At 49.6% G+C, this 17,194-nt stretch overlaps 1 protein-coding gene, 1 non-coding gene and 1 pseudogene across 2 annotated transcripts in view; 1 reads left to right on the top strand and 2 right to left on the bottom strand.

The window, feature by feature from the left end:
- Positions 1-455: 455 nt before the first annotated feature.
- The window catches only part of LOC124966576 (AFG3-like protein 1), a 38,736-nt gene continuing 21,997 nt past the window's right edge, over positions 456-17,194 (bottom strand). The window contains 10 exon segments of the mRNA XM_047527948.1: positions 456-673; positions 675-824; positions 900-1,094; positions 1,175-1,375; positions 1,877-1,992; positions 3,068-3,178; positions 7,674-7,799; positions 8,447-8,554; positions 10,523-10,676; positions 10,878-11,015. Of these exon segments, the coding sequence (XP_047383904.1) occupies positions 605-673; positions 675-824; positions 900-1,094; positions 1,175-1,375; positions 1,877-1,992; positions 3,068-3,178; positions 7,674-7,799; positions 8,447-8,554; positions 10,523-10,676; positions 10,878-11,015 (1,368 nt within the window). The 3' untranslated portion in view covers positions 456-604.
- LOC124966580 (peptidyl-prolyl cis-trans isomerase A-like) lies at positions 4,232-5,156 on the bottom strand (annotated as a pseudogene).
- Trnaa-agc (transfer RNA alanine (anticodon AGC)) lies at positions 10,090-10,163 on the top strand. Its single transcript has one exon. It is a non-coding gene; the product is annotated as a tRNA-Ala (tRNA).

A 17,194-nucleotide genomic window follows, 5' to 3' on the forward strand; every position in this document is an offset into this window, starting at 1 on the left:
CACATGGGGTGATGTTTCCTTCTTTGCTACCAAACGACCTACCTACCTGATACCATGGCCACTGCAGACCTAGATGTCCTTTGGTAACTGCTTCACTACTTCCTTTTCTTCACTCTACCTCACCAAACCGTGGGGCATATGTGCTGGACCAGACTCTTCCTCCAAACCACTCTGAGACAACCCACATTCACACCGCCCCATGGACCAGGCTCATTACGACACTGATGGTCTGCTCCACAAGGCCTGGCATCAGGTTCCAAGCGTCCCGATTCTTGGAGGCCACCACACCCAAGGCTCCTTGGGAAGACTCCTGCCCTTCCTTGACTCCACATGGGGCAGAGCCCAGATGTCTCTCCCTCTGACGCAAGCGACCCTAGGAATGAGGTCCAAGGACTGGAGAACCTCCTCTGCCCCTCAGCCACCTCCCATCTGCCAACTCCCCTCCCTCTTCTCTCTGGGCTACGAGCACCTGATCAAAGGTGCCTGTGTGGGGTTGTCACCTCATCTGTCTTCCAGTTACTCTGGCAGCTACTCTGCAAAGGTTCTGGGTAGCAGCAGCTGCCCGAAGGCCCAGCCAGCATGGGTGCAGGTGGCTGCACACAAGCTACGCGGGGCTCTCCTGCAAGTGCTGCTCTGCACCCTGCTCCTCCGGTTCCTGGTTCCAGCCCTTCAGGACTCTCAGGAAGGGCTGTGTCCTCCTCTAGGCTACCAGTGCCCTCCACGAACTCCTCATAGGTGCACTTCTCTGTGAAGGGCCGAGGGCCCAACAGCTCCACCATGTCAGCCTTCTCCAGCACTTCTTTCTCCAGGAGCCGCTTGCCTACCTGGAGATAACAGTCCACCTGTCAGGCTGCCACAAGGGGACTCCCTCCTGTGCCCTGGCCACAGGCCCCCCTCACCTTCTCCACCTGCTCCCAGCACTGAGTTAGTAGCTTCAGGGTACAGTCACAGGCAGAGCCGATTAAGTGCCGGACCTCCTCATCAATGAGCTGGGCGGTGGCCTCACTGTAGGGCTTCTCCACCAGGGCCTCACCTTGCTGAGGGAAGTCAAAGGACACCTGGCCCAGCTTCTCACTCATCCCAAACTGCACAATCTGCAAGTACAAAGGGAGCAGAGGGTGAGCTGCCCCAACACAGACACTAAGAACCACTCTTCAGGACAGCTGCTCTTTACCTGGGCGTAGGCGCTCTGGATGACCTTCCTCAGGTCATCCTGAGCCCCCGTGGTGACCTGCCCAAAGAACAGCTGCTCAGCCACCCTGCCTCCCAGCATTATGCACATGCGGTCAAAGAGCTGCTCCTGCGTGTAGAGGTACTGCTCGTGGGGAAGGTACTGGGCATATCCGAGCCCCTTGCCCGGGGGGATGATGGATACCTGCAAGAGATGGGGCCACAACCTCGTCAGTTCCCAGCAGCACCCCAGTGCAGCCCAGACACACCCTGTCGCAGCTGTGGCCATGGGGCCCCTTGCGGGTTGGAGAAGAGTGTCCTGGACCTGCGCCCCACCACTGACCAGCAGGGTCACCCTGAGAAGTGCACTGGTCCTGCCTAGGCACTCAGCTCAAGAGGTTGCTAAGGAAACCTCCTCTGATAGGAATCAGATCCAAAGCTCAGAAGCAAGCTTCCAGGTAGAAGCTTCTCTGTGGAGTCAGTGGTTAAGGCCTAACCTAGAGCCAACACGTCCTGCTCTGCCTTCTTAACCCTTTTCTCCCCCTGTCCCCACAAGGAATCTGACAGACACTAGACCAGCACATAGCCTGAAAAGTAAAAGCACCACCCCAGGAGTGCTGTGCCCACGTGAACTGGCACCCAGAAGCCACAGGAGCAGGTAACACCCAGGCTCCACAGGCAGACACACCCGGCACAAGAGACCCACCTTCAGCAAGGGGTCTGTGTACTCCAAGAACCAGCCTACCACTGCATGCCCTGCCTTGTGGTAGGCCACAATTGTCTTTTCACTGGGTTGCAAGACCTGAGTCGTCTTCTCGAAGCCTACAAATCACATCCCCATGTGAGTGAGAGGCAGGGGAGAAATGCCCAACACACACCCCACCAGACTGAGGGCCTGGATCTGCTGCCACTCAATTCCCAGGGCGGGTCCCTCCCTCTAGGGCAGAAGGCAGAAAGGCCTGAGCCCCAGCCCATGCTGTGTCCTAGCTCTGGGGGGCATTCCCACCCAACCTCCAAGCCCTGTCCTACTTCCCACTCCTCAAGCACACACTGCTCCAGATAGCAGCTGTGAGCCAATGTGAGTCAGAGGCACCATGTCACTTCTGGGGCATGGCAAGAGGCAACACCCAAGCATGGTGGGACAAGGAGGGTAGTTCCCAAAGACCTCACAGCCCAGCTCTGCAGTGACAGGACAGATAAGCAGACAAGAGCAGTGCGTGCTGAGCTGCATGGGTCATCAGCCCCCAGAACGGTCCTTGAGAAGTTTTCGGTTTTGCTTTGCACTACTTAGTATATATTACCCATCCCCCCTGCCCGCAAAAAAAAGATCAAGGGAAGACAGCTCAAGGATGCCCCAGCTGGCTGACTTGGCTCTCAGCATGGAACAGGATCATAAGGATGGGCTACTGTTACCTCCGTAATCTCTGTTTCTAGGAATGGCACCAGCGAGAGCCAGACCAGCCCGTGCAGCATCTGGCAACTCCTGGTCTGATGGACCGATGAGACCCTGACCCACTGTTGACTCTAGCTACCACCTGCCTGGTCCAGCTGAGTCCTGAGCTGCCCCACACTGCAGGAGGCTGTCTCACTCAAACTGAAAAAGAGATGCTGACACTCACTCCTCATCAGTGCTGTCCCAGGAGAGCTCCCACAGGCTTTCCCAAGACATGCCCTTGGTTCTGGTTCCCTCCCCTCCCTTCAGGAAGGACTTGCTCTGCCTTCCACATCCAAGACTGGCCCCCAGAACAGCAGGAAAGTTGCTGGGAGATCCACAGTCCCAAATTTTGGCTTAGAAAACTACCCATGTCCCCATAAACAAAAGTGAGGTTGGGCTGGGGAGGGCCTGCCAGGAACACAGCTGGAAATGCCTCTCCTCCCCACGAGCTGCTGGGCTCACCTCCAATGACCCTCTCAAGGGCCTGCTCAAAGTGCTTCTCCTGGACAAAAGCACTCAGGTGGCAGGCGGCAATCAGGGCTGCTTCATTGCACACATTAGAGATATCAGCACCTGACCAGGAAGAAGGGACGGTTAGTGCTCCTGACTGCTACAGTTCTACCCAGGTCAGGTTGTTAAAGGTAGAGGCTAGCATTAAACTTTAGCAAAAAACTTAAAGGAAATGGGAATCACTTCATCATTCACCATTATTTTTAGCCAAATTTCCTCGTTACACAACTTCGTTGAGAAATAATTCACACCATAGAAGTATGTATTTTAAGCATACATGTCACTAGGTTTTAGTAAACTCATCAAATTGTGCAACTAGGGCACTGCCCATCACCAGAGACACCCCATGCCTGTTCACACTTAATCCTACACGCACTCAGCCACCCACTGACGGGTTTTCGTCTCTGCAGATCTGGCATTTGAGGCACTTTCTATCACTGGGGTCATACCAGACGCGGCTCTTCTGGGCACACTGTATTGATCTGTCTATGCTGTAGCACATACGGGCACTTCACTTCTTTACAGACGAAAGCGACCTTTCCTATGCTCTCCTTCATCTGCTGAGCCACGACTGGATACCACAGTGGCTCTGCTTTTTGGCTGTCACAAACAATGATGCTCTTGGCTCTTAAATGTATGTTTTATCCATTTTGTTTTTCAATTCAATGTGAGGTAGGGGTCCAAAACATCCTTTTGCCTGTGGAGATCCAGTCATCCCAGCACTTCGGTTGAAGAGACTAGTCTTGCCCCCACAAAACGCTCTTGGCACCTGTCAAAAAGCAGCTGACCACAGATGTGCAGGTGGGTTTCCATCTGGACTTTGAACTCCACTCCAGTGGTCTTTGTCTATCCTGTGCCAGGAACACACTGTTGTTTGCTACACTTCTATAAAAAGTTCCGAATAGGGCAGTGTGAATCCCACTTTGTCCTTTTACAAGATGGTTTGGCCATTTGGGGCCCCCGAAAATTCCACTTCAATTTCAACTTCTGTCCTCTATACCTTCTCCCCCCACCCTGTGCATTATTGTCACAGATGATGTCTTTTTTTTTTTTTTGTCAGTTTTTATTCATAATCATAAACTTAATTCTGCAATCAAGCAAGACTTGGGAGGGAAATAAGGAAAATACAGAACTCAAAGAACTGCAGCGAGAGCACAAAGATTATGGGATATTTCAAGCAGATGGGGTGGAGGGGTGCTCTCCGAGCTGCAGAAGGAATGGTCTGGTGCTAAGATAGACACAAGTATCAGAGTTGTCAATACTTGGCAATGGTGGTCTTCTTGCTGGTCTTGCCACTGCTGGACCCAAAGCGCTGCACGGCTTCCACACTATTCACACACTTTCCCCTTCCCAAAGACCACAGGCTTGCCATCCAACCACTCAGTCTTGGAGTGCAGATGAAAACTTGGGAACCATCTGTGTTTGGCCCAGCACTTGCCATACACAAGATGACAGGGCCTATACGCTTCAGGATGAAGTTCTCATCATCAAACTTCTCCTCACGGATGGACATGCCACCAGCGCCATTATGCTGTGTGAAGTCACCACCCTGGCACATAATTCTGTGAAAGCAAGAAGCCTTATAACCAAATCCTTTCTTGCCAGTACTCAGAGCATGAAAATTTTCTGCTGTCTTTAGAACTTTTCCTGCAAATAGCTCAAAGGAGACACAGCCCAAGGGCTCGCCGTGAAAGGTGATGTTGAAGAACACAGTAGAGTTGACCATGGCTCTTGAAAGTCACAGATTACATCTTCATACACTGTGTGCTCTTTAGTATACACCTATAACAAGTCTCACGCACTTGTTTTTTAAATGCTTTAGAAAAGTTATGAACCAAAATCATAATGTACTGGCCATAATTATTCACCTACGTCATTTCCTTTGCTAGTGCCATTTCTTCACGACTTCAAGTTATTGTCGGTGTTGACCTGAAGCCTCCTCCGGCACTTCTCATAGGGCAGGTCTACTAGTAAAAAATTCCCTCGCTGTTTTTAAAATCTATAACAAAACAGTTTCTCCTTCATTCATTTTTTTTTTTTTTTTTTTTTGGGTGCTGGGGATTGAACCCAGGGCCTATAAGGCAAGCACTCTACCAACTGAGCTATCTCCCTAGCCCCCATTCATTTTTTTTTAATTATTAAAATCTTTTTTATTTTTAGTCTGCATTTTGATTCACTATACACAAATGAGTTACAACTTTTCATTTCTAAGGTTGTACACAATGTAGATTCACACCATTCATGTAATCTATACATATATATAGGGTAATACTGTTCCATTCTACTATCTTTCTGTCCCCCACCCCCTCCCACTCCATTTTCCTCTATAGCATCCAAAGTTCCTTCATTCTTCTCTCCCCCACCCCAGGAACCCCCCTTGTTATATACTGTCATGCACTCATCAGAGAAAACATTTGGCCTTTGGTTTTTGGGGCTTGGCCTATTTCACTTAGCATGATATTTTCCAACTTCATCCATTTACCAGCAAATGCTATAATTTTATTCTTCTTTATAGCTGAGTAATATTCCATTGTGTATATATACCATAGTTTCTTTATCCATTCGTCAACTGAACGGTATCTAGGTTGGTTCCATAATCTAGCTATTGTGAATTGAGCTGCTATGAACATTGATGTGGCTGCATCACTGTAGTATGCTGATTTTAAGTCCTTTGGGTATAGGCCAAAGAGTGGGATAGCTGGGTCAAATGGTGGATCCATTTCAAGCTTTCTGAGGAATCTCCATACTGCTTTCCAAAGTGACTGTACCAATTTGCAACTCCACCAGCAATGTATGAGTGTGCCTTTTTCCCCACATCCAAGCCAACACTTATCATCGCTGTGTTCTTGATAATAGCCATTCTAATTGTAGCTAGATGAAATCTTAGGGTGGTTTTAATTTGCATTTCTCTGATACTGGGGATGCTGAGCACTTTTTCATATATTTGTTGATCACTTGTACATCTTCTTCTGTGAAGTGTCTACCCAGTTCCTTAGCCCATTTATTGACTGGGTTCTTTGTACTTTGGGTGTAAAGTTTTTTAAGTTCTTTATAAACTTTGGAGATGAGTGCTCTGTCTGAAGTGTGTGTACAAAAGATTTTCTCCTACTCTGTAGGCTCTCTTTTCACATTATTGATTGTTTCCTGTGCCGAGAAAAAACTTTTAGTTTGAGTCTATCCCATTTATCAATTCTTGCTTTTATTTCTTGCGCTATGGGGGTCTTGTTAAGGAAGTCTGGTCCTAAGCCGTGATGGAGATTCGGCCCTACTTTTTCTTCTATTTGGTGAAGGGTCTCGGGCCTAATTCCTAAAGCCTTGATCCATTTTGAGCTGAGTTTTGTACAGGGTGAGAGATAGGGGTTTAATTTCATTTTACTGCATATGGATTTCCAGTTTTGCCAGCACCATTTGTTAAGAGGCTATTTTTTCTCCATTTTAAGTTTTTGGCACCCTTGTCTAGTATGAGGATAACTGTACTTATGTGGGTATGTCTCTGTCTTCTATCCTGTACCATTGGTCTACCTGTCTATTTTGGTTGCCAATGCCATGCTGTTTTTGTTACTATTGCTCTAGAGTAGAGTTTAAGGTCTCTTTCATTCTTGACAGTTTCAGCAGATATAGAATTCTCAGCTGATGGATTTTTAAGTTGTAGATGGACACAAAACATTAATTTTATTTATGTATTTTTATGTGGTGCTGAGGATGGAACCCAGTGCCTCACATGTGCTAGGCAAGCACTCCACCACAGAGCCACAGCCCCAGCCCTCCCTTGGATCTTTTTGGATGGGTGGATTACAATGTGTCTTTCTGGATCTCTTTTCAATCTATTCATGCTTCTGAGTTCAGAGTTTCTCGGATGTGCAGGTTCATGCCTCATCCAGTTTAGGAAGTTCTGAACCATTATTCCTCTGAACACTCCCTGCCTCGCGCCCCAGCCTGTCCTGGAACTCCTGCATGCGTGCTGGTCCCTGTAGTGGCCACCACAGGCCCTTAGGCTCCGCTTTTCACTTTTTCCTCTCTGCTCTACGGAGCAGATAACTTCCTTCGACCTAGCTCCAACTTCTCTGGTTCTCCTCTGTCTGCTCAAATATGATGGGGCACCAAAGCTTGCAAAGGGCTGCTCACAGGGATGACCAGGGCAGGAAAACCCTTGGAAAGGTCTCCACTCATGCCTGGGGTTCACAGCACTCTGGAAGGGAAACAAGTATGCTACCACAAAAGACTGGGTTTTTGCTAAAGAAACACAAAGTAACCACCCCGTCCAGGAATTCTAGCCCAAGACCAAAGTGGGATGTGTCTTCACATCAGTGAGTCTTCCTCAGATTTTGTTTTTGTTTCTTACTAAGTCTAAATAGAATCAAAAAGAAATTCAAGTGGGCACCAACAAATTTGGGGATAAGAAGATCTCTAAGGCTTTTGGAATGTCTCAACAGGTTCAAAGTTACAGACAAGAGTGGGCACTTGCCAGAACCAAATATGAAGGCACAGAAAATACCTGCCAACAGTTGAGCGTACCTGGTCCCTGCCAGGGTGCACACTTCAGACCAGCAACACTCACCAGTGAATCCTGGAGTGAGTGCTGCCAGTTTCCTTGCCAAGGCATCCTTCCTGAGGCTCTTGTCCAGTCTGAGAGGACGCAGGTGGACCTTGAAGATAGAGGACCTGCCTTTGATGTCAGGGGGGCCTAGTGAAGAAAAAGGGAGACACACACAAGCTCTGTGGTCGCTGGGCCTTTAGAGCGGGGTCCCCAACAGTTACCTCCCACAACTGCAAGGCCAGCCAGGAGAGCTCTCTGCCACTGCCATCTGACAGAGCCAGGGTGCAATGGTAGGACAGGTCAAAGTCACTGAGGTCACTGTGTTCTGCATGTCGGTGAGACACCCTAACTGCCTTGACCAATATTAAATCCAGTTCCAGAGCCATGTAACCAACCAACAGCAAGGAAAATAAGCACTGCCTGGGCAGCAGGCACCCACAGAGAACTAGTGTCCCAGTGGGAAAGTGTTGGGGAAGACGAAGATGGTGGGTTGTCAGGGTGAAGGGCAAGGGGTAACTCTTGTCTTCTAAACAATCTTTTTTCATAATATGGTACAAAAACAAAAGCTGGAGAATACAAATCTACTACATGATGCCCACCTACAAGCACTGCAGTGACTTTCTGACAGAATTAGGACCCAGCAGAAACACATGGTACTAGAGCATTTCCATGTTTTCAAAATGTTGTATTACTTAAGGATCCCCATTGAAATTGTTTCCAAATATGCAGTGAACGATCTACCCCAACTTTTAACCCCAGGCTGAGGACCAATCCCAAGTACCTAAGCAACTCACCAAGGTAAATCTGGCGGTCAAACCGGCCGGGTCGCGTCAGGGCTGGATCAAGGATGTCAGGGCGGTTGGTGCCAGCCAGTACCACCACATTGGTGGTAGAGTTGAACCCTGGACAGAGAACCAGGTGAGCCAGAGGAAGGCCCAGGCCAGCATGTCTCCAACCCCATGCTGCTTCCCTTTGCACACTCCACACCCCACTGTGAGGGCCGTCAGGCAGGCAGGAGACCCTGCCCAGTTGGCTGGCCTGACCTGAGTGAGGGCCCCACCTGAGTGAGGGCCTTAGCTGATTCCTGGGTAGCATCACTTGCAAAGGCTTCTCACCCTGACTCCTGGCACTCTGCCTGCTCCTGTGTCAGCTGTGTGCCTCTCTGTCAGCAGGAAGCCAGACATGCCTCAGCTATATGAAGCCCCACAGCCCACCTCGGGACTGCGGGAAGTCCCCCACCTGGACTCTCCTTGGGACTCATTCCTGGTTCCCCACGCCCAACCCTACGTGATGCTCAGCAGGATAGCACAGGACCACAGGGACAAGGGGATGCAGAGAACAGGGATGTCAACCAAAGAAAAGGGCACTGATGATGGGGAGTCGTCCACCCTCTCCTCCCCATGGTCCTCTCCAGACCAGCCCTCCAGAAGAGGGCACATTTGCTGCTGGACACTGAAGACCTCAGAAGCAATTCTGGCCTACAGAGAAAAGCAGGCACCCAGCCCTGACTGATGTCCTCAGAGAGGGCCATCTGGGCCAAAAGTTAGTCCCCAGGGGGGAATGCAACTCTGGGAACAGGCCCCCACCCCCCACACACGCGCAAACAGTTCCCTACGCCCAAACTACAACAATGTGGTCTATGCAGAACGCCCACCCTCCTCCACAGCAACCTGTGCCAGGCAGAGGGTGACATGACCAGCACCCAGTGAAACCCTAGAGCTGAGTCCCTCATGGGCTCCCTGGTCAACAGCACTTCAACATGCTGTCATTCTGGAGGGCTCTGGAAGTTGTGTCTGGCCTCCTTTAGACCTGCCCTATGCATCTTCCCCCTTGGTTGGCACTGGGTTGTGGTTTTTTGTTTTTTGGTTTTTTTTTTCCCTTTTTTGGTACTAGGGATTGAACTCGAATGCACTTAACCACTAAGTCATATCTCCAGTCCTTTTTAAATCTGAGACAGAATCTCTCTAAATTGCTGAGGTTGGCTTTGAACTCACAATCCTCCTGCCTCAGCCTCCCAAGCTCCTGGGATTACAGGGCTGGCCAATACACCTGGCCCTTTTGGTTGGTTTTGCTATGCATACTTTCACTGTGATGAAACAGTTTTGACTTTAACTGCAGACTCAGTTTGTGACTGAAAAAAATCAAGTAAGGGGCAGTCTTACAGACCCAACATGACCCCTTCAACCCTTTGAAGCCAAAGATCCAATGAAAGCTTTTCCAAAAGAAAAAAAAAAAAAAAAAAAAAGACATAACCTGAGCAGTGACCACCCTATAACCCAAACTGCTGAGGCACGAGAATCACAAATTTGAGGCCAGCCTGGGCAACTTACTGAGATCCTGGCTCAAAATAAAAAATAAAAAGGGCTGAGGATGTAGCTCAGTAGTAGAGTACCCCAGTTCTGCAACAAAACAAAACAGAAGAAATAGAAAAATTCACTGGGGATGTAGCTTAGTTGGTAAAGTGCTTGCCTAGCAAGCATAAGGCCCTGGGTTCAATCCCCAGCACCGCAAAAAAGAAAAACCTGGCATACATGCCTAGTTTCCCGTGAAGGCACATCCAGCTAGCCAGGGAGACAAGACTCAGAAGAGGAGGAGCATGGACATTTCTGCTCCATCCTGGGTGTGACCGACATTCATCTGCTTAGTCCTCCCTAGCTAATTTCTCTTCTTCCGGAGGAATGCAACTGCCTCACTCTACCCCTGCACAGTGGGGGCGCTGCATGGATCAAACATGGCTATCTCCACCATCTGTGCCTGAGAGCAGCCTTCCTTAAAACAGATGTATCAGGGATTCTCTTCCACAGAGGGCCCTTACAGAAACAAGAGGCTGGAGGAGGGCCGCCTGGCCTCCTGCTGCAGGGTCCACTCACCATCCATCTCCACGAGCATCTGGTTTAGCATGTTCTCCTGCTCGCTCTGGCCTCCAAGGTGCCCACGGCCTCGCTTCCTGCCAATTGCATCGATCTCATCAATGAATAAAATACAAGGGGCGTTTTTTCGGGCCATTGCAAACATGTCCCCAACCTGGAATGGGAACAGGAATTCAGAGTCTATATTATTACTTGGGAAGAAAGTACATCCTCGACCCTGTTCTTGATGCGCCTCACAGGTGGGGTGTATTCAGTTCGTTGCCAGGGTTGCACACGCTCTGTTGCTATACAAAGTGACCAGTCCTCGTCAAGAAGTGCACGGGCACCTTCTGAAGCTAACCACCCTTCTGCCTACCCTTGCTGGTCCAACGCCGACAAACATTTCCAGGAACTCAGACCCATTCACGGTGATAAAGGGCACACTGGCTTCCCCTGCAGTCGCTTTGGCAAGAAGTGTTTTGCCAGTACCGGGTGGACCTGTGAGCATGGCTCCCTGCAACAAAAAGGGACACGTGGCTCTCAAAGGGAACAGATGGCATATGAGCCCCATTTCCCACTTAGTCTGATGAGAAATTTGTAACATGGAACATGAAAGCTTGCACAACCCAACTCAGAAGAGTGGGTTCCTTCAGCAGGAAGAGCTCTAGGTGCAGACCTGCTGGGTCAAAGGCCTTAATGCTTACTGTGTGGTCAAACTGCTCTCATGCCCACACAGGAATGAACCACAGCCAAAAGCTGGTTGAAATTGTTCCTACAGAGAGTCCTATCTAGCCATGCGGCCTTGATGGTCTCAAGGGCACAGTATTAAAGATACTTCTCCAGGTGTTCAGGCTGAACATCTTTGTGTTCAATGTGCTTGCTTGCTATGACTTGCCCTTTTCTACACTAGCTTAAACTTTAAAATTAATTCACACCAGGTGCAGTGGCACACCTGTAATCCCAGCAACTCAGCTGAGGCAGAGGGAATCACAAGTTCAAGGCCAACCTCAACAACTTAAGAAGAGCTTATCTCAACATCAAAATGATATGGCTCAGTGGTAGAGTACCCTGGGTTTGATCCCCAGTACTGGAATCAAAACAAAACACCGGCGGGCTGGGGAGATAGCTCAGTCAGTAGAGTGCTTCCTTGCCTTGCACGCACAAGGCCCTGGGTTCAATCCCCAGCACCGCAAAAAAAAAAAAAAAAAAAAAAAACAATTCACAGTCCTGTAGCACAACTCCACTTTCATTTTATGGATTATAGTTATGTCTGAAAACTGATAGGAGATTTACAGAATGGGGATAAACTGCTCCATTTCTAGTCAAGAATGCTGGGTTGCAGCAGGGTGCAGCAGAATTTTGAAGCTAAGGCAGGAGGGATCACAAGTTCAAAGCCAGCCTCAGCAACTTAACAAGATCCTAAGCAACTTAGTGAGACCCTGTTTTACAATAAAAAATAAAAAGGGCTGGGGATGTGGCTCAGTGGTAAACTGCCCCTGGGTTCAACCCCTATTAGCAGAAACAAGAATGCTGGGTTGCTACTAGATCTTTACTGTTTCACTTTTTTTGTTTTTTTTTTTGTGGTACTGGGGACTGAACCCAGGGATCCTCTACCACAACCCTAGCCCATTTTTATTTTGAGACAAGGTGCCCAGGGTGCTCTTGAACTTGTGATCCTCCTGCCTTAGCCTCCTGAGTCACTGGATTACAGGTGTGTGTCACCACATCCAGCTGTTAAACTTCACTACAAGATGTGGAGACCCGGGCCCACCAAATGTAGTCACACGGCACTCCTTTTCCATGGCACAGATATGGATGGTCTTTACCCCATGGAACATGACACAGTCTCATGACACATTCTGCTAGTGTAAGAACATTCTAGTGGCAGGACACATCCACAGCATGCCATGTTCTATTCGTGTGCTCAGTATATACACCTGTTGGAAGTGTAGTCAACTCTTCATGACGGTCTCCCAGCAGGAGGCAGTGATAATTTGGGGAAATAGCCCACAACGTAGCTCACAGGCTGACAGAGGGTTCCTCTCACAGGAGACCAGCCCGGCTGAGGAAGGCAGACCAATACTTGGAGTGAAAGGCCTCTCTTGGCACCTGACTCCTTTACCCACTCCTTTCAATAGACATATTTTCCCCAGTAAATCCAACACCCGAAACAAACTATATAAAGTAATTGTGAGACACATCCACTCCAGAGGCATGACAACTGGGTGGCTGCTTGGTAAAGCTCCACCAGGAAGCAGAGGGCAACCACTCTACACCTGCCACACCAACATGCTTTCCAGCCTTGACACACACCAACTGTAAAACAGACACGTCCAGTGCCCTGGGTGCACACACACCAACTGGAAAACAGACACGTCCAGTGCCCTGGGTGGACACACACCAACTGTAAAACAGACACGTCCAGTGTCCTGGGTGGACACACACCAACTGTAAAACAGACACGTCCAGTGTCCTCGGTGGACACACACCAACTGTAAAACAGACACGTCCAGTGTCCTGGGTGGACACACACCAACTGTAAAACAGACACGTCCAGTGTCCTGGTTGGACACACCAACTGTAAAACAGACACGTCCAGTGTCCTGGGTGGACACACACCAACTGTAAAACAGACACGTCCAGTGTCCTGGGTGGACACACACCAACTGTAAAACAGACACGTCCAGTGTCCTGGTTGGACACACACCAACTGTAAAACAGACACGTGCAGTGTCCTGGTTGGACACACACCAACTGTAAAACAGACACGTGCAGTGTCCTGGGTGGACACACACCAACTGTAAAACAGACACGTCCAGTGTCCTGGGTGGACACACACCAACTGTAAAACAGACACGTCCAGTGTCCTGGGTGGACACACACCAACTGTAAAACAGACACGTGTAGTGTCCTGGGTGGACACACACCAACTGTAAAACAGACACGTGCAGTGTCCTGGTTGGACACACACCAACTGTAAAACAGACACGTCCAGTGTCCTGGGTGGACACACACCAACTGTAAAACAGACACGTGCAGTGTCCTGGGTGGACACACACCAACTGTAAAACAGACACGTCCAGTGTCCTGGGTGGACACACACCAACTGTAAAACAGACACGTGCAGTGTCCTGGGTGGACACACACCAACTGTAAAACAGACAGGTCCAGTGTCCTGGGTGGACACACACCAACTGTAAAACAGACACGTCCAGTGTCCTGGGTGGACACACACCAACTGTAAAACAGACACGTCCAGTGTCCTGGGTGGACACACACCAACTGTAAAACAGACACGTCCAGTGTCCTGGGTGGACACACACCAACTGTAAAACAGACACGTCCAGTGTCCTGGTTGGACACACCAACTGTAAAACAGACACGTGTAGTGTCCTGGGTGGACACACACCAACTGTAAAACAGACACGTCCAGTGTCCTGGGTGGACACACACCAACTGTAAAACAGACACGTGTAGTGTCCTGGTTGGACACACCAACTGTAAAACAGACACGTCCAGTGTCCTGGGTGGACACACACCAACTGTAAAACAGACACGTGTAGTGTCCTGGTTGGACACACACCAACTGTAAAACAGACACGTCCAGTGTCCTGGGTGGACACACACCAACTGTAAAACAGACACATCCAGTGTCCTGGTTGGACACACACCAACTGTAAAACAGACACGTGTAGTGTCCTGGTTGGACACACACCAACTGTAAAACAGACACGTCCAGTGTCCTCGGTGGACACACACCAACTGTAAAACAGACACATCCAGTGTCCTGGGTGGACACACACCAACTGTAAAACAGACACGTCCAGTGTCCTGGTTGGACACACACCAACTGTAAAACAGACACGTCCAGTGCCCTGGGTGGACACACACCAACTGTAAAACAGACACGTGCAGTGTCCTGGTTGGACACACCAACTGTAAAACAGACACGTTCAGTGTCCTGGGTGGACACACACCAACTGTAAAACAGACACGTGCAGTGTCCTGGGTGGACACACACCAACTGTAAAACAGACACGTCCAGTGTCCTGGGTGGACACACACCAACTGTAAAACAGACACGTCCAGTGTCCTGGGTGGACACACACCAACTATAAAACAGACACGTGCAGTGTCCTGGTTGGACACACACCAACTGTAAAACAGACACGTCCAGTGTCCTGGGTGGACACACACCAACTGTAAAAAAGACACGTGCAGGGTCCTGGTTGGACACACCAACTGTAAAACAGACACGTCCAGTGTCCTGGTTGGACACACACCAACTGTAAAACAGACACGTCCAGTGTCCTGGTTGGACACACCAACTGTAAAACAGACACGTCCAGTGTCCTGGGTGGACACACACCAACTGTAAAACAGACACGTCCAGTGTCCTGGGTGGACACACACCAACTGTAAAACAGACACGTCCAGTGTCCTGGGTGGACACACACCAACTGTAAAACAGACACGTCCAGTGTCCTGGTTGGACACACCAACTGTAAAACAGACACGTCCAGTGTCCTGGTTGGACACACACCAACTGTAAAACAGACACGTGCAGTGTCCTGGGTGGACACACACCAACTGTAAAACAGACACGTCCAGTGTCCTGGGTGGACACACACCAACTGTAAAACAGACACGTCCAGTGTCCTGGGTGGACACACACCAACTGTAAAACAGACACGTGTAGTGTCCTGGTTGGACACACACCAACTGTAAAACAGACACGTCCAGTGTCCTGGGTGGACACACACCAACTGTAAAACAGACACGTGCAGTGTCCTGGGTGGACACACACCAACTGTAAAACAGACACGTGCAGTGTCCTGGGTGGACACACACCAACTGTAAAACAGACACGTCCAGTGTCCTGGGTGGACACACACCAACTGTAAAACAGACACGTGCAGTGTCCTGGGTGGACACACACCAACTGTAAAACAGACACGTCCAGTGTCCTGGGTGGACACACACCAACTGTAAAACAGACACGTCCAGTGTCCTGGTTGGACACACACCAACTGTAAAACAGACACGTCCAGTGTCCTGGGTGGACACACACCAACTGTAAAACAGACACGTGCAGTGTCCTGGGTGGACACACACCAACTGTAAAACAGACACGTCCAGTGTCCTGGTTGGACACACCAACTGTAAAACAGACACGTCCAGTGTCCTGGTTGGACACACACCAACTGTAAAACAGACACGTCCAGTGTCCTGGGTGGACACACACCAACTGTAAAACAGACACGTGCAGTGTCCTGGGTGGACACACACCAACTGTAAAACAGACACGTGCAGTGTCCTGGTTGGACACACACCAACTGTAAAACAGACACGTCCAGTGTCCTGGGTGGACACACACCAACTGTAAAACAGACACGTGCAGTGTCCTGGGTGGACACACACCAACTGTAAAACAGACACGTCCAGTGTCCTGGGTGGACACACCAACTGTAAAACAGACACGTCCAGTGTCCTGGTTGGACACACACCAACTGTAAAACAGACACGTCCAGTGTCCTGGTTGGACACACCAACTGTAAAACAGACACGTCCAGTGTCCTGGGTGGACACACACCAACTGTAAAACAGACACGTCCAGTGTCCTGGGTGGACACACACCAACTGTAAAACAGACACGTCCAGTGTCCTGGTTGGACACACCAACTGTAAAACAGACACGTGCAGTGTCCTGGTTGGACACACCAACTGTAAAACAGACACGTCCAGTGTCCTGGGTGGACACACACCAACTGTAAAACAGACACGTGCAGTGTCCTGGGTGGACACACACCAACTGTAAAACAGACACGTGCAGTGTCCTGGTTGGACACACCAACTGTAAAACAGACACGTCCAGTGTCCTGGTTGGACACACACCAACTGTAAAACAGACACGTGCAGTGTCCTGGGTGGACACACACCAACTGTAAAACAGACACGTGTAGTGTCCTGGTTGGACACACACCAACTGTAAAACAGACACGTCCAGTGTCCTGGGTGGACACACACCAACTGTAAAACAGACACATCCAGTGTCCTGGTTGGACACACACCAACTGTAAAACAGACACGTGTAGTGTCCTGGTTGGACACACACCAACTGTAAAACAGACACGTCCAGTGTCCTCGGTGGACACACACCAACTGTAAAACAGACACATCCAGTGTCCTGGGTGGACACACACCAACTGTAAAACAGACACGTGCAGTGTCCTGGGTGGACACACACCAACTGTAAAACAGACACGTGCAGTGTCCTGGTTGGACACACCAACTGTAAAACAGACACGTGTAGTGTCCTGGTTGGACACACCAACTGTAAAACAGACACGTCCAGTGTCCTGGGTGGACACACACCAACTGTAAAACAGACACGTGCAGTGTCCTGGGTGGACACACACCAACTGTAAAACAGACACGTGTAGTGTCCTGGTTGGACACACCAACTGTAAAACAGACACGTCCAGTGTCCTGGGTGGACACACACCAACTGTAAAACAGACACGTCCAGTGTCCTGGGTGGACACACACCAACTGTAAAACAGACACGTCCAGTGTCCTGGTTGGACACAACAACTGTAAAACAGACACGTCCAGTGTCCTGGGTGGACACACACCAACTGTAAAACAGACACGTGCAGTGTCCTGGGTGGACACACACCAACTGTAAAACAG

Source organism: Sciurus carolinensis, chromosome 16 (assembly GCF_902686445.1).
Source record: "Sciurus carolinensis chromosome 16, mSciCar1.2, whole genome shotgun sequence".
In the NCBI taxonomy this organism is placed as follows: Eukaryota; Metazoa; Chordata; class Mammalia; order Rodentia; family Sciuridae; genus Sciurus; species Sciurus carolinensis.